This window comes from Oculina patagonica, chromosome 11 (assembly GCF_052425735.1).
Source record: "Oculina patagonica isolate OP01 chromosome 11, crgOcupat, whole genome shotgun sequence".
Taxonomy (NCBI): domain Eukaryota; kingdom Metazoa; phylum Cnidaria; class Anthozoa; order Scleractinia; family Oculinidae; genus Oculina; species Oculina patagonica.
In genome coordinates, this window is record NC_135768.1 from 2,412,847 (window position 1) to 2,438,492 (window position 25,646).

General features: G+C 39.9%; 2 protein-coding genes across 2 annotated transcripts; both read left to right on the top strand.

Annotated features, from left to right (window-relative positions):
• Nucleotides 1-2,912: 2,912 nt before the first annotated feature.
• On the top strand, nt 2,913-16,547 carry LOC144630958 (protein O-linked-mannose beta-1,2-N-acetylglucosaminyltransferase 1-like). The gene is made up of 9 exons (XM_078489313.1): nt 2,913-3,222; nt 5,677-5,774; nt 6,492-6,671; nt 7,704-8,019; nt 9,032-9,300; nt 10,242-10,415; nt 13,931-13,998; nt 15,168-15,461; nt 16,164-16,547. Exons 1-9 carry the CDS (start codon nt 3,033-3,035, stop codon nt 16,498-16,500), a joined length of 1,926 nt encoding a protein of 641 aa, XP_078345439.1. The 5' UTR covers nt 2,913-3,032; the 3' UTR covers nt 16,501-16,547.
• A 1,189-nt stretch (nt 16,548-17,736) lies between these two features.
• On the top strand, nt 17,737-25,646 carry LOC144629423 (protein O-linked-mannose beta-1,2-N-acetylglucosaminyltransferase 1-like). The gene is made up of 9 exons (XM_078487626.1): nt 17,737-18,131; nt 18,613-18,677; nt 19,295-19,474; nt 20,613-20,928; nt 21,311-21,579; nt 21,913-22,086; nt 22,936-23,003; nt 23,940-24,233; nt 25,000-25,646. Exons 1-9 carry the CDS (start codon nt 17,825-17,827, stop codon nt 25,316-25,318), a joined length of 1,992 nt encoding a protein of 663 aa, XP_078343752.1. The 5' UTR covers nt 17,737-17,824; the 3' UTR covers nt 25,319-25,646.

Below are 25,646 nucleotides of genomic sequence, written 5' to 3' on the forward strand. Positions count from 1 at the left end.
ATAAATTCATTATCATTATCATTATCAAGTGCGAAGCGTAGTACTCGACGCAAAGCGCGAGACGGCCAGACGGTAGGCCCTTCCCGATTATGCTAGCGTTTTTTTCGGCATAATTTGGCTTAACGAGCATTTTTCGGCACCTTTTCTCGAAAAAGAATTACTAGCATAACCAATGCTTTTTTTATTGGCACAAAAGGATACAAGGCCGAAGCAAGCGTGACCAAAAATTGTGATTGGTACTCCGTTCATCTGTTTTATTCGGCTTTTGGGGCCAGTCAAAAACTGTTTTCCAGTATTTTCTAAGTAACAATAATTACAATATTAGACCGGGTAAAATTTCTAGAGCTCTGTTTCAATCATAACGTCTCGTAAAGAATATTCTATTAACCAAGCTTGCTTGAGATCTCAAAAAACTAAAACCGCTGCTAAAACCATTTTATAAAGCGAACGATGTGTGTGATGTTCATGCAACATGAAACAGCAAACCAGTGAATACTAATACTATATAATACTATATAACCGTGCATGTCCCTAGTTTTACCTTGATTTTTTATTTATTTATTTATTTTTTTTTTTTTATTTTTTTTTTGTATATATTAGCATCTCTTTTTAAATTATATTTTTAATGATTTTAATGTAATAGTAATGTCGGTAATTAATTTTATTGTAAATAGTCGTGCGTTTTTTACATGAGCCCCTGGCTCGAGAGATTGGGCAACCACTCCCCACGTGTCGACTTTAAATAAAATACCTTATACCTTATACCTTATAACGGGTCCAAAAATATACGTCGGTGGCATGGGCCCTTAACTGAACTGTGCTTTTATTACTGAATCCGAAGAATTTAGTGTATATTTAATATCTTTATAGCAATAGTGTGATTAAATTTGACGTGTAAAGCAAACGGTTTCCAAAGAGACCGTCAAGCATAATGAATTCTTGGGAAAAATGCTATTGTTCCGTCGACATATATTTTAGCCTGCGTGGCCGGCGTTCGAAGGGGAGGGAGAAGGGAAGTTCGAGCGCGAAGCGCGAGAGAGAGCCACGCAGGGTACATATATTTAAGAATTGGTTCATGCTTAGCGTGCGACTGCGTATATCGAGTTTTATTATTCAACACATGCGCGCGCTGCCCATATATGGTCAAAATGTTAACGTTATCAGTCATTCGTACATAACAGATATCCTGCGATATACGTAGGTTGCGAAGATTCGTCCGAAGTAATGTAAAATGCAAAATGCGTTTCGTTGACAATTTGTTGAATAATAAAACAATTATCCTGCTCAATCTTGCGGAATATCGTCTGATTTTAGCCAACTCGGCCTACGACCTCGTTGGCTAAGTATCAGGCGATATTCCGCGCAATTTCGCAGGATAATTGTTAAATGGATGCACGCGGGAAGTTTGGAGAGCACGAAAGAAGCGTAAGAGTTGCTCGAGGCGATAGCCGAGAGCAACTCTAGCTTCTCGAGTGCTCTCCAAACTTCCCAAGTGCATCCATAACTCGATATACGCCGGCACAGCTAAAGCATGAACCAATTTTTTTATAACGTAACGACTACAAAGTTGGTTAAAAACAGCAAAATTGTCGAGTTTTGAAACACAAGAGATACAGCAATCAGCCTTCCCTAAAACCACAAAAATGTTATAGTTAACTCAACTACGCAAAACAAAAGGATTGATGCGAAATGTTTAATTGAAGATACTTGTAAATGTACAAAAAGAGCGACTGAATGAAGAAGAAAAACAGCACATATTAAATTTAAGCTTACGAGTTACGAGATGACCGGAAAGCTGACAACTAAGCTTAAATTTTATTCAGTGTACGACATAAAATTAGGCTCGACACTTCTGTAAAGTTGTAAGCTTACCTTTGAATCTTGGTCTTGTCCTTTCTACGTCAAGTCAAAACTTGTTAGACTCACACTTTGAGCTTATTTCAATTTCGCTACCGTGGAGCCGTAAACTGAAGTACAATGTAAACGCTTGCTGTGTTCGACTTGCACAACTCAAGGCGTAAAACTTCCAGAAAATGTACTGCTTCGGATCTTCCCGTAAAACTTAACTGTTTTCACAGTTTTCCAGGGCGTATAGACGACTTTGGAGGAGATTGTTCGAGGAAATCTTTGAAAGAAAACTCCCTTGTTCGCTCTCCTCGCGGGTTCATTCAACTCAAGAAGTGAACACCGCGCCACAAATTTTCCCGCCTTTTCGCAATATCACTTCGTTTACGCACAGGCCGCCCAGACGTTGTATTCGATTTAGGTGATTATATTAAAGACAATGTATGAGAGTACTTTGAAAATTGCTCTAAATAGAACTTGTATGAAAGATTTGAATAAAAATGTCTTACCTTATGTTTATCTTGCGTTATTTTGACATTTCTGTGCCTCTGGAGTGGGTTTAAAGCCGTTTAGACGAGTTTTTCTTTCCGACGTTGTGCTTTCAAGCACAACATCGGAAAGAAAAACTCGTCTAAACGGCTTTAAGAAGATCATGGTATAAATCTTTATCTACGCACGGCCGTGCGTAGATAAAGATTTATACCATGATCGCTCAATAGTAATTAGATAAGGCTTGCGCGCGCGTAATTATAAAAGCGCGCGCTATGTTATTAATTAATTGTTGGGTGCGTTTTAAGTTAAATACAGTCTTTTTTTATAAGAACGTCTAATTTTTCGGCCGGGGCTGAACGTTCTTAACTTTTTCGAAGATTTGAACCTAAATTGTTCTTAAAATGTTCTTATTTTTTAAATTTTAAAAACAAAGTGGTATTGCAGTAAATTCATTCCTAACCTAAATGTACATGTTCACGTCACCAGTGAGTGATGACAATGTTGGTTACTGGTTAGGATTTGAATAAAGATGTGTTCATTTCGTACATATATTTGTCACTTACAACAAACAGGAAACTAAAATTTGTTCTTAACCAAATTTCAGCCTTGGGCACGTTCTTAGGATGTTCTTAAATTTTGGCCTTTTTTCAGCCTCAACGTTCTTATAAAAAGGTTCTTATAAAAAAGAGAGGGTAATGGCAGTTAAAGCTTTGCGAATATTTTTGGCCGCGGTCGTCCTTGTAATGTCGATAGCAAATATATTATTCATTGCCGAAAACTGGAACACGGAAAACATTGAAAGAACTGCGAAGCGATGGAAGTTCGAGAAAGAAGTTAATAGCAAAAAACTGGTGAATGGAGCTATCGTGAGTAGTTCCGTAGAAGGTATGTGTATCATTTACTTTTTAATTACCATGTGTTTGAACTGAAAACTATATATATATATTATTATCAAGTATTGACGGGAAGGGATCTTCTTTAACTTGTGTACGAACAATTATACCCACTTTAAGTTCAACTGAATTAAAGTTTGTCTTTTTGTGAAAGCATTAAAAATGTAAAAATGTAAACAAATGGTTTTACATTTTAACCGTCAAATGAATACATTATATGGCGTGCTGTTGATTAAGCAACGAGCAGAAATAAGGCTCTCAATATAGTTATTTTAAGCCTCATAGGTCTAACGGATGGAAAATATTAAAATTTAAATAACAGAATGCTTTAAATTTTTGTGGACCGTCAAACAACCCTAAAGTCACTCTGATTAAGGTCACTCCACCGTGCAGTTATAAGAGCAGTTCACGCTTCAATATGGAGTCTGGAATAAGGAAGTAAAGCGGTCGACCATCATGAAGGCAATAAGGAGCTACTCCAGAGCAGTGCACAAACACGAAAGGCACTAAAAGGAGATAAGAAGGAAATCAGCTTTACATTGCCATATCATTATATCGGTTATTTTGGCTTTCTCTTAACCTTAGCGGGAGAAACTAGTTTATGCCACGATACAGGTAATTAGCCAGGCCGAGACAGGCTAAGGCTTCGTGTAAGGCACGGATCGGAGCTTCACACAAGAATAACTTTAACAGGCTTGAAGTTTAATAAGGGAAAAATTTTATACATTTCTTCGTATATCCTTCGCCATTGGGTACTTGGATGCTGTTGTTAACCAGCCAAACATAACAATATGGTAATAAAAGGAAAATATAATATATTCACAACATTTTACAGACAACGAAAATTGAAATGGGATACTTACATTAATGATTCAAGTCCTAAAATCAATTCCAGTTCAAAGCGTTTCTTTTTTTTTTCAGTTTTTATTTTGAACATTCACAATAACGCAGCAAAGTGATTTAGCTTATGCTGAAGGTTTGCGGAATAAAATGAAAAAAGGCAGCGCGATGAATCGCCATAATTAGACGCATGTGTGTGCTAAGTAATTCATGAATGAACCTAAGTGACCAAAAACCTATGGGGAACTATTCTGTCCGAGGTGGCCTGGGGATGGTTGACAGTGGTCAGTGGCTTTATACATCCGACAATCGTGTTTTCTTGCAATTCCGCTCATTTGGTGTTTTTCACATCATTGTCTTTGCGCTCATCGACAATGATCGCGCGTACGTTTTCTTCAAAAGGAAAAATATTATCAAATATGGGATTAAAAAGTATCTAAAAATTGTCTAAGATAAAAGGTTTCTGACTGCTATCCTTTATAAGAATCGTGCATCATTTGATAAGTCGAGAGGTAATGACGAGCTTAGCCACCCACGCAGTCGTTCTTAGGGGCGATCGTGTTAAACTCCTTCCCACGAAGAAAGGAGTGTAACACGATAGCCCCTAAGAACGACTGCGCGGGAGGTTCATGGCGGCGGTGAAGTGAAGTTAGTACATTCATTTTCACTTCAGTTCTTGATAAATCTTTGACCTCTCCCTTGGCTGATCATAATTCCTTAATAAAGATGTTCGTTGCTGTTGTTTATTCCCAAACATGGCCATGGCCAACATCTTAGGATGATCTAAGACCCCGTTCACACTAATGTGTTTTTACCTATCGTCCACACTGATCGAAAAATGCTTTTTGGACTGAAACGCTGTCCAGAGTGCAGACAATCAAAAACAGAGCCCTATCGTATCAGGGGCACCCAACAGAATATTTCGTTAAAATATCTGTTCGGAATAGGATTTGAGATCTAGAATTTTCGGGACATTCATTGTAATCTTTTTTGCTTGCCTGCCTTTCCTAGAATTTTCGAATATCTAAAAAATGGTATAATTGTTCATTTTTAACGGATTTTTACTCTAAAAAGGTCACCTAAAATTTTGGGGAGCCTTACTCTGGCTGGAATTTTTTCGAAAAGGTAAGTTTTGATACCTACGGATCACAAGACTTTCAGCTAGGAAATCCGAACAGATAAAAAAATTTTAGGGGATAAAAATATGCCTATATCTACCGTTTAAATACTAAAATACGTTCAACGGTGCTATCTTTAAGTGGTTTTGAACTATATTCTCGATGGGTGCCCCTGTCGTATCTGTGTAGAAGGCGAAAGCAAAGGCTTTCGAAAAGGCGCAGGCTGCGTTTTTAATCATATCAATGTGGACGATAGGCGAAAGCGCATCGGACAACAGCACATCAATCAACCGGCGAAAACGCATTAGTGCAGACAGGGCCTACATTTTCAGCACAACAGAAATACTATGACTTTCGGGTCGACAAGCCAGTCAGACAGGAATAAACATCGTCGTTAGCAAAAGTTACTGTCGTACCACTTAAAGTTCAATTAATAAAATCAAAAGTTATTTTTAATATTTTAATCCTTTTGTTCTGTCTTTATACAGCTGCAAGAGAGGATGAAGCTCTCTTGACAGCTGATGGCATGGATATACAAGTACGTTCAAGTAAAGAGAAGGCTTCGGTTGTTGTTGATGGTAAAGTGGTAAGTATAAGTCAGTAATCAAGATGAGTAATTTACCTCTTATCGAACCTGTAAATTGACAGGGAGCCGAGGAAGGGGGTAGGGTTAAGGATCCGTATCCCCGGGGGGGGGGGTACTCAGAACAGTTTTATACGGGGAGGCTCCGCCCCAAGTTCTAACCCCTTACCCTTTTATATACCATTTTTGACAGAAATTGTACCCCTTTCATATACCTTAAACTGAAAAAAGGTACCCCTTTCATATAACTAAGAGACATGGCGTAGACTTAAAATACGACGTTTTCTTGTCATTTTTATGTAGCGCTTAATAAATTAAAATAATACAGCCATAAATGGCGTCTGTTCGAAATATTTTAATTGAAGGCCCTTTTAAATAGCCAAATGACAGATTTCCATACTCTTTCATATACTTAAACTCGTGAAATCCCTACCCTTTTATATACCTGAAGCCTGAAAAAGGTACCCCTTTCGGGCGGAGCCTCCCCGTATAGGCCATTATAGGGAGTACCCCCCGGGTCCGTATCTTACAGTGCGTGCCAAGAAAACGAGGTTAATAAGGTTATTTAAGTTGTGTTTATGGAGTAGTCTATTCTATCTTTCGCTCTGGAGAAAGGAACACAGGAAAACAAAAAAGAATAAGTTCCTGAAAATGTATTAGTCTTAACCAAATTGCCGTTTTCTCGACGCATTGACTGACGTGTATTTTCTTATTTGCAAGGTATCAGAAATCGACAAACAGCAAATGCGAGGTATTATCGCGTTTGTTTTAAACCAGAGAACAGGCGCCCTTATGGCTGTGAGAGCGTTTGATACATACGCCTCTAAAGACGAAGGACAAGAAATTGTAAAGTTTATCGAGACATTACAAGAGGGCAGGATCGTTTGCTTAGCGATAAAGGTAAAGTATTTTAATTATCACCAGAAGAACAAAATTTGTTATCACTCAAGTGAACTCGTTCCCAGGCTTCTTCGAGTGTTAATATTCAAGATGGCGGCTAGTTTTCTAATGAGTTGCCGCCATCTTGAATGTCAGCGCCAAGCATATCCTGGGGATAAGGCCCGGGGGGGCACTCCCATATATGAGCTATATAGGTATGTGCCGCTGTGAAGGGTATGTTTTTCAAGGAGTTTAGTCTGGGATAGGGTGTAGAAATCAGAGAGTTTTGGTCTAGAATAGGGGATCATTTGCCAAGAGAACTGATCAGTGGTATGAAGAATTAAGTCCAGAATAAGAATAGGAACTCGGAAGAGAAAGAGGCTTCCACAGACGTGAATAAAATCGTTGTGACAACGTTTGTTGACTTACAGTGATGCAGTTTTTAAATCGATTTTAAAAGAAGCAAGTCTGGAATAGGGTAGGGATTTTCGGTATCTAGTCTAGTATGGGGTTGCAAAATCAGCTGAAGATGGTCTGGTATAGGGTAAGGGTTTCAGAGTCCCAGCGGCACACCCCCACCCAAAAATATACAGGGTGCCCCCCCCCCCCGGGGGATAAGGGTAGCCATATTATTTCAAAGTCCTAGTCAGGTTGCTTCTTTAGTTTTTAATTCCTTTCTGTCAGGTTGCTTTAACAATAAGCTCCCTTCTCATTGAACTTCTGCCCCTTGTCATTCGCTTATAGAGGAGACATCTACTAGATTACCAGGACATTTAGAGCTTGAGAGATCGGAGCAGTCGTTTACTCCGGGTTTTCCAAAATCCTCACCACTAATTGTTTATAAGCTTCCACTTCTCCCACGGTAGAAACGGAGTTAAGGGAGCTCAATTACAGCTGGAGCACCATTGAAAAACTGGCTAGAGATAGGCAGGGTTGGAGAAACTTCGTTGCTGCCCTATGTGCCACACAGGCATGATGGGCAGTAACTAACTAACTGTAACTTCTCCCACTCATATTTTTGCGCTAAAATATCACTTTTTCTCTCAACAACAGGACGAAGGAACAAACAATTTGGAAAGCGATGCTCGCAGCTACATTGAGAAGTTAGGAAGCGGTTACGTGAACATTATCGGCTGGCGAGATATGTGGGCATTCATATTTCAGCGAAATAGCAGCCAGAAAAGGGTATTCGCGGAGATTCATCAAATATCTCCAGACTCCGACAGTTGGGCTAAAAATGTTTTGATTCGAACGTCTTTAAGACGAGAGATGGGTGTATCTAGCGAATGTGGCTGGCATGACAACGACAGTAACCTACGGAGAAGGGAACTCTGCCAGAAATTTGAGGGATATGGGCGTGTTTGCCACTGTGAGTACTCAATTAAAATTTTGTAAGCCTTAAAGAAGCTACGTCACGAACAATGCATCTTGAAAAAATTGGCAAGGTTTTTCAAGTTTGTCTTTTGTAATCCATTTTAATCTTCGTCTGTCGAAACCATCCTTGTTTATTTTCAGACTTTTATTACTCCGTTGGAGTTTTACTATATTAGAAAACCATTATTTTGAGGTTTCTTTCAATTTCAAAGTAATAAGAAAAATTTCAACCTTATAGAGAGTTGACGAGGGATGAGACTTAGACGAGGGTTTTCTTCAACTGTCATTGACTATCATCGCGTGTAGTCAAACGGTTAACAGTGTGGTAAAGCGGGGAGGGGTTCCAATAACGAATCACGAGCATAATTTCCTTTAATTCATAAACAACGTATATTTTTTATCATGCATACATTACTGAAGAAAATGAGCTTCAACCAGTTAGTTAATTTGCGTAACATTTACCTTTCAATAGCTTATTAACAAGACTTGATCTCTCAGGCTAGTTCAGAGTATAAGACAAGACCTAAAATGCATAAATCAAGCCGAGTGAACGTGTCCTCCACACAAAATCAGTCTTTGTCTTCATGATTCGTGTAATTTGTCGAGTGGTGCTTCATTAACTTAAATTGATTTATGAGTACGTAATTTATTTTCGGTTTTTACAAACGTGTTCAGCCGGAATCACGAATCACGGTCCTCAAAATAATCACGTGTCATACTAGACTGGCAATTCACGGATCTCGGTCAGATTTGAGCTGTTTTCACGTGTCACGCAATAATTGTTGCTCAAGTCACGCGTTAAGCATAAAAGAATACGCGAGAGAAAACTCTAGTCGACTTTCGTGAAAATTTCTGCTGATGGCTCATCTGTTTCATCCTCACCATTCCCACTTTCTAATCGGCTCCTAGCCTGTCGTTTAAAAATATTGATGGGTGTCCTGTGATCAAGGAATGTTCCTGGTCTTCCTGTGCTTCTCAAAATCGCGCTATCTTATCTTCTTTTTAAGGTGAGGATTCAGAGTCGATCGATTTTAATCCCCCAGCCCTTGAAGATGGCAGCCGTATTAATTTACCTGTATTAGTCATGGCCAGTAACCGCCCACAGTACTTGTTCAGAATGCTTAAGTCGCTGCGGGGGGTCCGGGGGCTGAATCCTGCCATGGTAACGGTGTATATTGACGGCTTCTTTGATGAACCCGCCTTAGTTGCCCGGATGTTTGGCCTGAAGGTTGATCAGCATGAGGGTGTTAGCAGAGGGAACTCTAGGATTTGTCAAGTATGTATTAGTAATTGCTATAAAGGAAAAATCATAGCAATGAAAACTCAGCTACATAACCAGCATGAATTGAAGGATTTCTATTAGACTACGTTCTAAAAAACTTGATCGTAACTTGATTTCAGACTAATGGGTATTAGCTATTTAGTTGGAGCATCTCCGAACCTAGTTTGATCTAGCGTGACAAAAGCTTCCAAAATGGCGTGACGTAACAACGCGTCGAAACTTGAAATCATCGTTGTTAAATATACGACTGTTGAATTGTAGCTGTAATCTCGTACCCAGATCTTCTCAACCCTCGGAGAGAACATCTGGTAAAGTCGGACTTTGCTCGCGTCAAATGTGTCAGAAATCTGACACACGACGCGACTACGCATGCTCGGCAATTAAGTGGATGAAAAGCTCACTTGGCCGTTAAAATAGGTCATGAACTACTTTCCTATACAAGGAAAGACAAGTAACACAATCTTGAGATAGAGTTGGAGAAGAAAAAAAAGTTGACGCGTACAGGCCGGCTGTAAGCGTTAGATTTGCAAAGTTTTTCTTCTATCTTTTTCCTCACGAAAAGTGTTATTTTATAACAGATTGTACTACAAGCATGAACTTCAAACTCTAACAGTAGCAACGTTCAAAACAAGAAAGCGTTTTTATAAAAGCCTTCAAATCCAATTTTGTTCTTACTAGCTTACGCACGGTGCGCGCGTACAAAACAAAGTTTGCATCATCCGCGCAAATGCTGATGCTCTTCATCAACCAATCAGAATGGCGAACTGAGCGGACTTGAACAGATGTTTCTTACGAAGTGAGTAAACATCTGGGTACGAGATTATTGTAGCTGATATAATTTAATAAAATGCAACGAATGTACTGAGACGTTCGCACGTTTCTATGATCCCAATCTCGAAATTGCTTTTTTTTTATTTTTTTTTTTTAATATTCAGCACTACAAGAAGTCGATAACAACATCTTTTGATCAGTTCCCTGACGCCAACTCTGTGGTAATCATCGAGGAAGACCTTGATGTATCCGTGGATATTCTCACCTACTTCAACCAGCTTCTACCAGTCTTGGAAAACGATGAAAGTGTGTACTGTATATCAGCTTGGAACGATCAGGTTTGTAGCGCTAATAAGTCTAATAGAGCAGCTTTCAATTGAGTGTCGTAAAACCAAAACCAAAGTAATTACTCTGGCCAATCACAAAGAACACAGACAATCCAGTGAACCAATCAAAACTCGAAGCAAATACATATAGCTGGCACGACGCGCGGGAAAACGTGCGCGAGCGAGACACGATTAGTTTTGGTTTTAGTTCTGATTGGCTGGGAAAGTGGCGCGAGATTTTTAAACCAATCACTAAGCGTAGTAATGCAAAACCAATGCAAACGCAATACACTTTCGACACTCAAGTGAAAACAGCTCTAATGTTGTGCATGCATGTACTTTGCTTGTTATTGAGGCTATTGGGGGTAGGAGGGAGTTGATGTGGTTGGCCATTTAGAGGGACGAAGGGAACGAAGAAAGTACTTGAGGAAAGAAAGAGACTTGTCGGACATACCAGGTGCAAATGAAGTTGTGAATCAGAACACCCCTCCTCATCATCATCATCATCATCATCATCATCATCATTTTGTTTACCCTCGGATTTGAAGAGTAGCTTATACAGCTAATATCTCCGAGCATTTTACAGTAAGCAAAATACAACGGGCAAAGACCAGATCACAACACCGGGAATTCCATGCCCTACTCTTTACGATAAGCGTGTGGGTTCTTTTACGTCTCCTGCTGACCATAACACTGAAGATGCAGGAGACGGGGCCTACGGTTTATCGTCCTTATCCGAGAAGACTAGAATATCTAACCATTTGCAGATGTTATTGCAAAGGCAGCATATTCTCCTCAGTTATTTTAAGACCCTGAGTGTTGGTCCGGTCTGGGACTCGAACCCGAGACCTCCCGCACTGTAGTCCGTCGCTCTACCAACTGAGCTAACCGGTCGGCGGTTAGCTTTCCCCTTCCCAAGTACCCATACGATAAAAATAACGCCCAAAAAGGACTGACGTTTTCAACCCCCCTTCTTTAAAGGGACTATGTCACGGCTAAGTTAATTTAATGTTATTAAATTTTGCCAAACACCCGCTATGAAACTAAATGTTTGCAAAAAATTAATTTTATGATTCTAAATGACAAAACCATAGCTTCACTGCAGCCAAATGTGTTTCCCGGCGTTATAATTTAAAGTTACAAGCAAACAAGATTAACATTGAAAACTGTTCCGCCGGATCACTTTTCAAAAACCCATATCGCAATCCGTTTCAATCTTCGTCACTTTTGGCCATCCGAATCTTTTTTTGCATTTGGTGTGTTATTTAAATATTCCTACACTGTTTTAAGATGTTATTTTATATTTTTAAACGAATTTGATGGACATTTCCTATGCCTAAGTTTGGCTAAAATCCGTGACACAGTCCCTTTAAGGTGGCTCCACAGGCTTATCACATATGATGTGGCGCGCACTAGTGTTATATTTTGACATGTGGTTTTGCATTCGTTTTTACTCCCAGTTCGCTTAAACTTATCAAATGCTATCAGCAATAATAAAATAGTGTTCTAAAACTATCTCTGTTAAAATGATGGGTTCAAGTCGTGAATTAAGACTACCCAAACAAATGCGTTTTTTAGTGTTTATGTGGCTTTAAGGGCGATTTTCTTTAATTTCCTTCGGTGAAATTTTCCTTCATTTTACAGTACATGGATAGTACCTGGAAAAAAATTTAAACAGGAAAAAAGTTGAGGTTGTAAAAGAAGATTATTTGTTATCTTCAAATTTGTATCTTTTCCCTCTGCGTAAAAACAGGCCTTATAGATTTCCTAGAAAACCAAAATAATTGCAACCCCTCTGCCAACTTTTACGAAATTTCACCGAAGGAAACTCGAGAAAAACTTGACGAAAGTTGCCATTTTTGCCTCATACATTTGTAACAACAACGTCAGCAGAATAGAAATTCGCCAATATCGCTATTTGAGCATGCGCCAACGCTGAAAGTGTTTACTGGGCGTTTGATGCAATTTCATGGAGAAAATCTACAAAATTATAATCTTTGGAAGTTTAAACAGCATTGTTCGGCCTTGAAAACCTATTACGGGTAAAGTTTTCCTTTGAAATGTTTAACATAAATCCGTGGTTGATCATGTTTGTCTGAGCTTGCGTCAGCTCGCGCGCGCAGATTCCGAATGCTTTCATCATCAGCGCAAGCAGTCAAAAACACTATGGAGCCTCCTTAAGTAGAAGAGGACGAAGTGAAGATGAGCCCTTTCTTGTCCGTAAAAAAAGGAGGGGGACCGGAGTGAAGGTACAGGTTTTTGTGCTTCAACATGAGGCGGGCTCCCTCCCTCCATCCAGTGTTCAACTCGTTATCTCACTCGTTCGCTGCGCTCACTCGTGAGATTTCGATTTGAACACGAGAAGATAAATTTCATATCTCCAAGCAACCATGTATTATTTTGTTTATTTTATAAACCTACTAATAACGAGGTTTTTGACGATTTTCCGAAGATTTCCGACCATTTTCCGAAGATTTCCGAAGATTTTCAAAATGTTGTCCAAAGGTCATACGAGTGTTTTCGAACATTTTCCGAACTTTTCTCGAAAATTTCGAAGATTGCCGAAGATTGCCGAGGAAAATCCGAAGATGATTCGACTTAATATCGATAAACTTTGGCTCATTCACCATTGAAACATGGCAAACTTGTCAGCACGTGATTGGTGATATCAAACACGTAAAAAATTATCGTAATTTTACACACGTTGAGATACTGTTTTCTCGGTGGTCAAAATCCCAATAAACAACCGCAGTTTATATACTAGTTATGCAACGCTTTCGAGTGGTATACTATGGAATATCCCACGAGTCACTTGAATTTTCTCGGTATACACACGAGCCTTTAGGCGAGTGTGTATACGAAGAAAATACAAGTGACAAGTGGGATATTCCATATAATTAACAATTATCCTGCGAAATCGCGCGGAATATCGCCTGATACTTAGCCGACGAGGCCGTAGGCCGAGTTGGCTAAAATCAGACGATATTCCGCAAGATTGAGCAGGATAATTGTTTTATTATTCAACAAACTGTCATCGAAGCACATTTTGAAGAAAGAAAAACCGGAATTATACATCGCTTTACAAGATTTCGGACGAATCTTCGCAACCAACGTATATCGCAGGATATCTGTTATGTACGGATGACAGATATCGTTAACATTTTGACCATATATGGGCAGCGCGCGTATGTGTTGAATAATAAGTATACCACGAGAAAGTGTTGTGTAACTATTTTATACCATGCCATAGAAAATACGCTTACTAAATTTCATCGAGAATAAGATCGCAGCGCACGATGGGAAGGTTGGGTTGAATACCGTCGAATATACAACGGCTTTCCTGTATTCTGATTGGCTGTATTTTCTATGGCATGGTATAAATAATAATATAAAATACTTCACAAAGTTCCACTTAAAACTCACTCCGCATTACTTAAATTTTGCCGCCATTCACGGATAGGAACAATTAGAAAGATATTGTCTGAAAAATAGGGACTGAAATTTGAATATTTGTCGTTTTAAAACAGGGTTATGATTACACAGTCAATGATCCATCCATGACCTACAGGATTGAAACAATGCCAGGTCTAGGCTGGTAAGTACGGATATTCAAACAATATACGACTATGAACAGTCCCTAGTCCCCCGCCCCTGCCAATTTAGCACGACTTGACATTTTCCCGCTCAGTTTTCTAATATTGTATTATTAGTTTGGCCGGATTTCCCTCACGTTAACTGGGATAATGTATAGCATGTTTTATAATGAGAGCTTTCGATGCTTGTGTTGGAAATAAACGACCATACCTGTGGCCTAAACGTCCCTAGATGGGATTGTCCAGCCGAGAAACAGATGGCTCAGCCCAAGCCGAACACACTTCCGTATTTTCGTGATTAAACGCCGGGTCCTGAATAAACGCCGGATTTTCAAGGTGAAGTTGTAAAGACGCCCCCCAAGCATTTATTGAAGGTATAATAAGCTGTATGAATAATGGCAAGGTAGATCTCTGTCAAAAAAAAAGAGTAAAAACCTTTGCTTAATGAACACCGGGCACGAATAAACCAGGAGAGTTTAATTGAGAAAAAACGGTACTTTACAAATGAGTTGTGATAAATTTAGAAGGAGAACTAACTACACACCTCTCTTTTTTTTTTTTTTTTTTTTTTTAGATAAAGCAGGTTATTGATTAACACTGACTTACAATACATTACAATACATAGCTTACTTACAATTACAATACATTACAAATAGCTTACTTACAGAGAATAATTTACGTTACACAAAGGGCATGCAACAACTAAATAAAAAAGAATATATTACAGAGAACAGGAAACCTGGGTGCCTACTTTTGTTGTTGTTATTATATCTATTATTTCTATATATGTTTATTTCTATGTGTCATAAAAACTGGAAAGTCGACTTTGCCGATATTTCGTGTTTATTTAAAACACTTCATCAGGGTATGAGTTGCCCTGATGAAGTGTTTTAAATAAACACGAAATATCGGCAAAGTCGACTTTCCAGTTTTTATGACACATATAATTTTTTTCTGGATTCTATATCGCGACAGAGGATGTTGTTGATTAATTTTATGTTTATTTCTATATACTTATTTCTATAGTTATTGTTAAGGGTTACAACTGTATCTGTTTCTTAGATTTATGCATCTCTATCTGAATTCTACTTTCAAGAACGGCCATGAAAGCTTCTCTCTTTACAGTCTATAGTAAAGTGTATGTAAAAGTGCAGCGTTCATTTCGTTTCAGGGTTCTGAGTCGCAAATTGTTCAAAGGCGAACTAGAGCCAAAGTGGCCTGCCCCCGATGACTTCTGGGATTGGGACATGTGGATGAGAATGCCTGAGCAAAGAAAGGGCCGCGAGTGCATTATACCGGACATCTCTCGCACCTATCATTTTGGGGCCACAGGCCTGAACGTGCACCCAGCAATGAACGAGGCTTATTTCAAGAAGCATGCCTTGAATACAGTATCCAACGTCAAAATAAACCCTGATATCATGTACAAAGACAATTATGAGCAGGAGATAAATCGACTGATCAGGTAAATAACGGCGCTTTAATTAATTAATTAATTAATTAATTAATTGATTACAACAACACACACTTTATTTTCATTTTGACACTGATGCGAATCTAATTTACATTTTTTAAGAAATCTGCTTTCTTTTTTTTTCAGCGAAAGCTAGTGCAGTTTAGCTTTCGAATTATCAAAAATTACGTTTGTACACAAACTTTCAAAGGGTTAACAATCTCTTCTAATAACTTTGTTCAAATACTATTGAAAAAAGTTCACATAATCCTCCCTCTTTTAAAAGTCATGTTCCTCGAGCCACCAACTTGACTTAGTATTAAGGTAAAAAAGGTAAAGTCTGTCTCCGAGCCATGAGGCCCATACAGCCGGAGCTTATCCCGGTTTCCGTAGCATTAAGCGACTAGGAGTATTGCTACTCCCCCTGGATAGGATGCTAGTCCATCGCAGGGTTACCCCCCCAGCAGTAAATTCGCCGGTACCCATTTATACACCTGGGTGGAGAGAGGCACTGTGAGAGTAAAGTGTCTTGCCCAAGAACACAACGCAGTGCCCCGGCCAGGTCTCGAACCCGGGCCGTTCGACTCGGAGTCGAGCGCGCTAACCATTAGGCCACCGCGCCTCCCACGACTTAGAATTAACCCATACCTTAAATCCACTAAACATTCGTGATTTGCATCTAATACTTGTATTTTTTTACTTCACATCCTGAAGTCAAGCAGAACTTCTTGATCATTTAAGGACGCCTTGCACAAATTCCAAAGACTTCGTCCCTGACACGAGAAACAAGATTTACCTGTTTTACATCAGAATGGATCACGCTGAAGACTACACCACTTGGATAAACGTCGCCAGATGTTTTAAAATCTGGGATTTGGACGCTCGCGGATTTCACAAAAGCCTGTGGAGAATGTGGATAAAGGGGAATCATGTGATGTATGTTGGGTGCCCTGCGTCGCCGTATTGTAATCACAGGCCTACGAATATTGAACCTATTTATATGCCGAATACAGAAACACGACCGTCTGATGAAAACTTCTTTGCCAAATAAACTGAAGCTCAGAGTCGAGGTCATACTACAGAAGCCGTAAATGGGAACTAACACAGTCAACTCTCTATGTCTGTCTTAGAGAGGTGTCCGTCTTATGGGGAGTTAAGTAACAGTAAAATGACTGAAAAACGGCAGGGACGGGACCAACACCAGGTGTCCGTCTTAAAGAGGTGTCCGTCTTATAGAGGTGTCCGTCAAGAGAGTTGACTGTAGACAGAAATGTGAATGATGGAAAGTTAAAATCACAACAATGTATCATTGTGTTTAGAAACACCTAGACCCGTCTGCTCAAATTACAGTTCACCGATTAACCGACAAAGGATATTAGCGTCAATTTGTTCTCCAAGCCTTGGCTGTTTTGAGGAAAACATGATTTTTTAACAAAATAATAATAATAGAAGAAGTAGCAAACTTAGAACGTATTTAACAGTCGCAATGCAATTACATTTCGAAATAACACTTCTCTTTAAATTAGTATTCCTCATACAGAAATGTTTTTAGTTAAAAATATAAAAGACGCTACGGAACTTGCTGATTTGTTATAGCTTAAAAGTGAATTACTTAAAATTGAAACAGAATAAAGAAACGCGCGTTCATTGTTGTTTAGCTTTTTTGGCGAGGATGAAATCCTGCCAAAAGTTTTATTAAACTTCTTATTTTGCGTAAGAGTTAGCGTCCTTGTAGCGCTAAATCTCAGAAAATAAAAGACTTGTTAAGAAAAAGTACAAAAAAGGCCCTGTTGTGTCGACCGTTCTCTTTCCACAGTATATCAAGCTTTTAGCGTACAATCATTGACAAACAGAGTTTGTTTTTAAAAAAGATCCGCACATTTACATTTTCTTTTAATAAAGGCGCTAAGACTTTGGATGGCGCATCGTCGTTTGCAATCTGTTTTTAAGTTTCCACAATCTTAACCATTCTTGTTATTATTTGAAGTGTTATTTTTAACAAGTCCCTCAAATGCGTGATTTGAAGATAATCATGAAAAGCTTACATTTAAAATTAATTTTGTAGAGTTTTGAGTGAGATAAACTTTGTCTGAGTTGTAAGGTTTCTATTGCTGTTTCAATCATAGTAAACTATATATAAACAGTTTACGTAAACAACGATTGCTGTCTTTTTCAAATGGTTTTCTCGAACTTGTCGGTTCCTAGGTTACCTTAGGCGATGCGGTAACAATTCCCCACTTGTTAATTTTATTCCATTTATACCGCTCTCTCCACATCATCAATGCAAATGGAGCAAGCTGCCGGCTTAGACAATATTTACGTGTAGCATCGCTTTCTAAAAGTCGCTTATAATCGCCAAATCGTCGAAGAATGCCATGAAGACTCGCAAAGACTCCACTTCAAAACCTATGCCGATTTCCTCGGCTTGCAACATTGAAATACCTTTCTCTGGAATCGCCGTTTACAGAGTCCAACGCAAATTCACAATGGCGACACTAATTCGAGTTTTATTGGGACTGGCAGTGTTTTTAACTTTTCTAGGAAATATATTATTTATACTAGAGACGAGGAAAATGAACATTGAAGGCGAGAAACAACTTGTCGATTACCAAAACGATCGTCAACCGCTTCCGCGATCACGTGACGTCACCGGAAGTAATGTTGTGAAGAAGAATATTCCAAGTAAGTATTTTGGCCTATTGTTAAGTTTAGCTCACTTGATAAATCGTGGTTTTTTTATAATTTTTCGTTGATTTTATTGCTCAAATCTGATTGATGCAACTTACTAGAAATCGCGAAGTAGAGTTTTAAAGTTTTCCATATATTTGTTTGCAAAATTCTGCGGTCTGCTTTCGCGGGGGATAGTTCAAACTGATGTTTGAAAACTGATCAAATTGTCAAATTTGAAGGAATTTCTAAAATAGATACAGTCGAATCCCGATAACTCGAACCTTCAAGGGAAATCGAAAAACATTCAAGATATCGGGAGTTTGAGTTATCGAGGGTAAAAATTAGTAAGAAAATGACCTGAAGTGGAATCGAGAAAGGTTCGAGTTAGCGGGAGTTCGAGTTACTGAAGGTTCGAGTTATCGGGATTCAACTGTAACTTTTCACTGAGATAGCTGACTCTCCGCTACTCATTTTTATGTCTTTTGATGTTTAGGTCAGTTAGATATACAAGTTTACTCAAGCAAAGAAAACGCCTCCGTGGTAGTGAATGGAAAATTGGTGAGTATATACAGTCGAATCCCGATAACTCGAACCTTCAAGGGAAATCAAAAAAGGCTCGAGATATCGGGAGTTCGAGTAACTGAGGGTTCGAGTTATCGGGATTCAACTGTACCACAACAGTCCTTTCGATCACTGTTCTTTATACATTTCTAAATATTAGAGAGAAAGGACCTAAACAAAAACTGTAACGGTATTAATTGTTCAAAATTGGTCAATTTTAAAATTATTGCTATCCATTGCCAGCTTTCTTCTTTCGGGACCGATGACGCATGTGTCACGGGAAAGGGGGGGGGGGGTAGTAGGGGAGAGAAAGAGGAGGAAGTGAGAAGGTCGAATTCTATGAAATCGAAGGCTCTGGTTACAATAATAGTGACCTTCAGATTGGAGTACGAGTAAGACTTTTCAAACCTAGCTTATGCTTTCAATTATCACAATTTACACCAATAGAATCATTTTTAACTGGTCAGCAACAGGGAGGAGTGAGGGCTCTGGAAACGTCACTGGATGGAAATTCAAAAGTCGTACTCGTACCCCCATCTGAAGGTCTCTAATGTTTTTGGAATCGTACGTTAGTTTAGATTTTTGAATGTGACTGTATTTTCTTTTCACTTTAGGTTTATGAAGGAACACAGGCGAAACATATAGGAATAAATGTTGTAGTTCTTCATCAAGCCAGAGGCAATGTTATGACCTGGCGAGTATTTGACACATATTCAACAGGGCAAGAGTCCAAACAGCTTGTAGATTTCATCAGCGGTCTGCCATACGGACGGATTCTTTGTTTAGCTGTAAAGGTACGGCTACCAGATTACATCACAACAGTCTTGCTCCCAGGGTTTATCTTATTCCCGTCCCCTAAGAGCGCGAGGCAGGGCGGGAAGAACATAGAGCCTGTGGACAGTTAGTGTCATTCCTTAGTATTGCATTGCGCACCCCCAACTGCGCATAATTTACTGCACCTTGCCTTTCGAAGACAACGTTCGCGCACTTCCTTTATAAAGAAAACGTGTACTTCCCTTAACATTTGCCGCCTCTCGCCTCATCTGGTTTTTCCTTTCCTGACCGATTGATGCCATTATCGTTGGTAGCCAAGCTTTTTGCAATGGACAATGTCATATCTGTTCTAGTTTAGGCCTGGACTGGGTCGGCTGTGCCTTGATTATTAGCTGAAGAAAGGCCTATATAAGGTGATTATAAAAACTAAGTTAGATTCACGCTGAGGTTTGGGATAAGGTCATTAAAGAAAGGCATCTTATATATTAATTATATTTGCGGGTGTTTAGTGAATCAACTGGTGGTGTAGTGGTGAGGGATGAGGATCAATTTAGGTTTCTGGGAAACTGCTCACCTACCCCTCCCCAAACCTAACATTTTGCCCAAAGCGATGAGAAAGGGTTAATGTTAGGTTTGGGGAGGGGTAGGCGAGCAGTTTCCCAGAAACCTAAATTGATCCAGGGATGCTAGCATGCCAGAGGTTCTGGGTTCGATCCTGGTTTGTGAGATGCATTTTTTAAGTAGAAAAATAACCCTTGATGATAGCAAAAAAAAAAAAAAAACATTCTTAGTGTCGCTAAAATGGCATCGACTTTTTACGAGAAGAAAACATGTCTCGCCTCACACCTCAATTTTTCCGCTCGCATTTTTCGCTCCCCAAGTCTACGTTCTATGGAAAAGGCTGCATGCTCGAAGTTCAGTTTAAATTCGTTTTCGACCCGATTCTGGTGACCAAAACGTCGTCATCATTCTTTTAAAGTCAATCAGAACAAAGATGTAGCTTGGAGGGAATCAACTATACTACAAATATAGTCAACTTTTATTGTTGTTTCATATAACGTTATCGTTAGTGTTACGTACGTTATCGTTATTTTTATCGATACAGCTTAAATCTAAATGTATCTGTAAGTACCTTATCTTATGTTGCCTCTTCAACAGGACGAGGCGACAGCAAATATTATGAATTCCGCTCGAAGCTTCCTAAAAAGCTTGGGCAGCAGTTACATCAACCAGTTACAATGGCGAAGTATGTGGGCATTTGTAATACAGCGGATGAACAACGAAAACTTTGTGTACGCTGAGGGAATTCAACATTCACTGAGTAATGACCAATGGGCGTCTCCTGTCAGCATTCACACCACAGTTCCGTTCAGAGCGGAGATGATTGTAGAATGCATGTGGGATGACAGCGATGCTAATCGACGAAGGAGAGAGTTTTGTGATAAGTTTGATGGATACAAAGATATTTGTAAATGTAAGTAATTTATTTTACTTTGTAATTTACTTTTTAATTATTATTGTTATTTTTCTCGCCGATTATTTCTCAAGGGTGAAGCGCGCTAGCCATAAATCAACGAGGAGAGACGAGGATCCGAATCTGCCCTTACAGCACGGGCTGAGAAAACGAGGTTAATTGAAGGTTATAACGGTTTATTATATCTTTCGCTCTGGAGAAAGGACAACATTTCATGTCAAGATCGCGGTAAGCGGGCCGTTCTATAAAATATGGTCCGTAAAATTGACCAATCGCGGCGCGCGTACTATCTGAGAGATATAAAAGAAATCAATGGTTGGTGCAGTTACTGCAGTATCACTGAAATCGAGATAATTCAGTTTTATTTTATTCTTATCCAAAGGTGAGGATCCTGACTCGCTAGCTTTTGACCCTCCCCCATTACCAGACGGCAGCCGGATCAGCCTCCCTGTGTTAATTATGGCCAGTAATCGCCCACAGTACTTGTACAGAATGCTCACATCGCTGCGGGGGGTCCAGGGGCTGGATGCTGCCATGGTAACAGTGTTTATTGACGGGTTCTTTGAAGAGCCCGCGTTACTTGCTGGCTTGTACAAGCTGAGGGTTGATCAACATGAAGGTGTCAGTAAACGCAACGCAAGAATCGCTCAGGTATTTGTTGCGCACACTTCCTAACCTGTCAGATTACCACTAGTTTATAACATAAAGAGAAAACGGGGGCAAAATTGCTGCGATGAAGTCATCCACCACAACTCTTACCGATTTTGGAGCTTTACAACGGTTCCTTAAGCATGAAGACTAGCGGCATTGCTCGAACTCGAACTACGCCATCCCGGGAGGGTGGGGTGAGGGGGAGATTTCCCCAGTAACAAGAGTCCCTGATGCATTACACCCTTGCAGCAGCTGCATTGAGCCAACGCGCAAGCCACAGATCTTTCATCTATGTTTACTGAACACGTATAAATATATTGTTGGTATTTTTAGCATTACAAGAAATCGCTGACTGCTTCCTTTGATCGTTATCCCGATGCAAACTTTCTGGTTATTCTTGAAGAGGATCTTGACATTTCAGTGGATATCCTCACCTACTTCAAACAGCTTCTTCCAGTCTTAGAGAACGATGACAGTCTCTACTGCATATCAGCTTGGAACGATCAGGTAATAATTTTGATATCAGACCTCGCACTTCAAGATAAATTAAAATTAAAATTATGAATGTTTTCTTCTTCCAATCACATTCTGATTGGCTAAAAGCATTGGATTATCTTAAGTGATCAACAGAACAGAACTCTTACAATTAAGTAAGAAAAAAAAAAACAAAGAAATGAAGGAATCAAAGGAAGGAGGGAGGGTGGGGGAGAGATCAAAAGGAAGGAGGGGGGAGAGTGGGTGGTTGCGATGGATGGGCGAGTGGACTTGTGGGAGAGAGGGAAAAGGGGGAGAGCGGTAGAGAGGGAGGGAGGGAGGGATGGAGAGCGGTAGAGAGGGAGGGAGGGAGGGAGGGATGGAGAGCGGTAGAGGGAGGGAGGATGGGTGGGAGAGAGGCGAAGAGGCAGGGGGGATGCAGGATGTAGAGTAGGTGGTTGGGATGGATGGGTGAGTGGATGTTTAGAAGAGAGGGGAAATGGAGGCAGAGCGGTAGAAAGGGAGGGGGGAGAAAGAGGACGGGAGGAGGATGGGTAGGAGGGAGGGCGGGTGGGAGAGAGGCGAAAAGGAAGGAGGGAGGGAGAGTGGATGGTTGGGATGGATGGGTGAGTGGATGTGTAGAAGAGAGGGGAAAAGGAGGGAGAGCGCTAGAGAGAGGGAGAGGGAGGGAGAAAGGAAAGGAGGGAAGGAGGGAGGAATTAAGAAAAGAAAGACTATCTAGCATTTCTGGGCTAATAACGAACACGGTACACTAAAGGATGTAGCGACGCAATTTGAACTGCAGAAGTCAAGGCTGTCGAAGATGGTGGGTTGACTGTTAAGGTTTGAACCAAAAACTCAGTGGAATTTTGTTTTTATCAGGGCTATGAACACACAGTTAAGGACCCAGCCATGATGTATCGAGTAGAGACAATGCCAGGGCTAGGATGGTAAGAAATGAATTTAGCCTCAAACTGGGCCTAATGCAAGATAAAACCACCTTGTGTTGGGATGGGGCGAGGGCTTTGGTAAGATGCCACCTACCATGCTGCAGAAGAGAGGAGTAGATCCATGCTGCAGGAGTTGGAAGGAGTAGGCTACTCCTGGGAAAGAGCTAAAGCAGTAGTAAAGAACCGTGTGCGCTGGAGGAAACTGGTGGACGCCCTATGCTCCCAAGGGGGTGACAAGGAACAATGATGATGATGATGACCTACCTAATGAGCGTAATGGACAAAACGTCCAATCAACGACGACTTTAGAAATGGGCGAGATCACAAGCCTTGTTTGTGATGTCCGGCGAGTTTTTAATTAGAGATGTTTTGGAAATTACATTTTGGGACAGGATTAAACCTTACCGACAAAAACGTCGTTTAAACCACATTCTACAGAGGCGAATAACAAAAGGCGCGTTTTTTTTTACCCACAATTCTGAAATAAGAATGGTTGGTACAGAACGGCTAGGGAAAAATTCGGATTGCCTGCGTTAAAAAAAGGCCCATGTAGTCGAGATGATATGCACGGTCCTGGCACGAGTAAACATTGAGTAACAAATATGGCAATTTTTCTACTTAATAAAGAGGAGGAAGAAAGTATGAAGACTGTAATGGACTGCCAAATGTTCTAGCAGTATTATTCAACAAAGGAAAGGAGATACATCTCTCGAATCACGGGCAATGCAGTCTGCCATCTTGAATTTTCATTAGCAACATTCTGTTCATTCTGCCCTTGGGAGCAAAATGGATGGAATGGCGTTCTGTCCATTCTGGAATAGGAATGCGGAATAGAAAAACGTGCGTATTTCACATTCCAGCCATTCTCAAAATAGCGCCCTAAATCTACGTATTAAGAGAGATTTTTTGTGTTTATTTCTGAATATTATCTTCTAGGGTTCTGCAGAGGAAACTATACAAAGACGAGCTAGAGAAAATCTGGCCTGGGCCCAAGGACTTCTGGGATTGGGACATGTGGATGAGAGACCCGGATCAAAGAAAGGATCGCGAGTGCATTATACCGGACATCTCTCGCACCTATCATTTTGGGGCCCAGGGCCTGAACATGAACCCATTCTTTCAAAACAGTTACTTCTCGAGACATGCGATTAACACTCAAGCCAACGTTAAGTTGGATGTGGACGTCATGTATAGGGACAACTATGAGAAGGAAATAGAGAGGCTATTGAGGTAAAATGACAGTAAAAGTTAACAAAAAATACTTCTGACAGCTTTTATATCGGCTTCTAGTACAGTTCTAGTCGATTCTAGTAAATATGTTCTCTTGGAAATCCACCAATTGTATTGGTTTTCTCTCCATGTGTACAACCACTGACAGGGCTTCTTTGAAAGGGAAAATTCCTCTTGAGTTTTGGCTCAAAAATACCAAACATTGTAGGTTTTTTGATAGTTACCCTTCGTTTTCGCTTAAAACAAATTCGGGCTCGTAGTCTAATAGTTAAAAAAAGTTTGACCCTGAAATATGTTCCCGAAGTTTCGAGAGCAATATTTAATTACAATTTTGAGAACAAATCTTGATGAAGCCGAAAGCTTCATCAAATGACGTTACAATCGTCCAATCGCCCAGTTTTGGTACGCTTAATTACCACTCCTGAGTGCAGGTCCGCCAAAAATTATCATATAAATGAGCCAACTTTAGCACCCCTCCCCCGTCTTTGACCTATAAAAATTTAAAGAGCTGCTCAAAAGGCTAAACAATATACGCGTCCCCCGTCCCTTCTCCGTTATTGGAGCAAGAAAGGACACAGCAACACTCACACTCTAATTTTTGGAGCAGGAAAGGGCACATTTTTCACTTCGTCATCCCTCTTTTTTGAGAACCGTAGCATTCGAAGAAAGGAGCTGTCTGTATTTTAATCTTTTAAACTGAAGCATAAAATTCCGAAATTTTACATGTAATGTTGTTTTGTCTAACATCTGTGGGGTTTTTTTTCAGGGGAGCTGAAATCTTGGACCATTCCAAAACACCATGTACCAACCCCAAGGATTTTGTTCCCTTCACAAAGGACAAGATTTACGTTTTTTACATTACAATGAACGATATGTACGACTTTACTACTTGGAAAAACCTGGCGAAGTGTTTAGAAATCTGGGATTTAGATCCACGAGGTTATCACAAAAGTTTATGGCGTATGTGGTTGAATGGGAATCATGTTTTGATTGTCGGGTGTCCAGCATCACCCCACTGTATTCATAAACCAAGTAGCTTAGGACCTATTTACATCCCAGAGACACAGACAAGGCCACCGGACTAAAATGAACATCTTATTAGGAAAACGAAAATGTATGTTTTCGTATGTTTCAAGAGGCTATAACAGAATCCCAGATCATTACATAACGCGTGGTTATGCTTTCTACATCAAGAAGCTTCAAGAAAGAATTTACAAATATTTCATTACATTTGAGGCTCGATCCCAGAACCTCTCCCTCTTTTCCTTATCGCGTACATAAGCTGATGAAGAATCCTTTCTAATTTTCGTGTAACAGTCACTGCAGAAACCATAACGTTTAAATGTGCCAAGAGTGAAAAAAGCTAACTAAAAGGTCTGTAAAAAGAAAATAAAGTGAAGACAACTTTGAAGA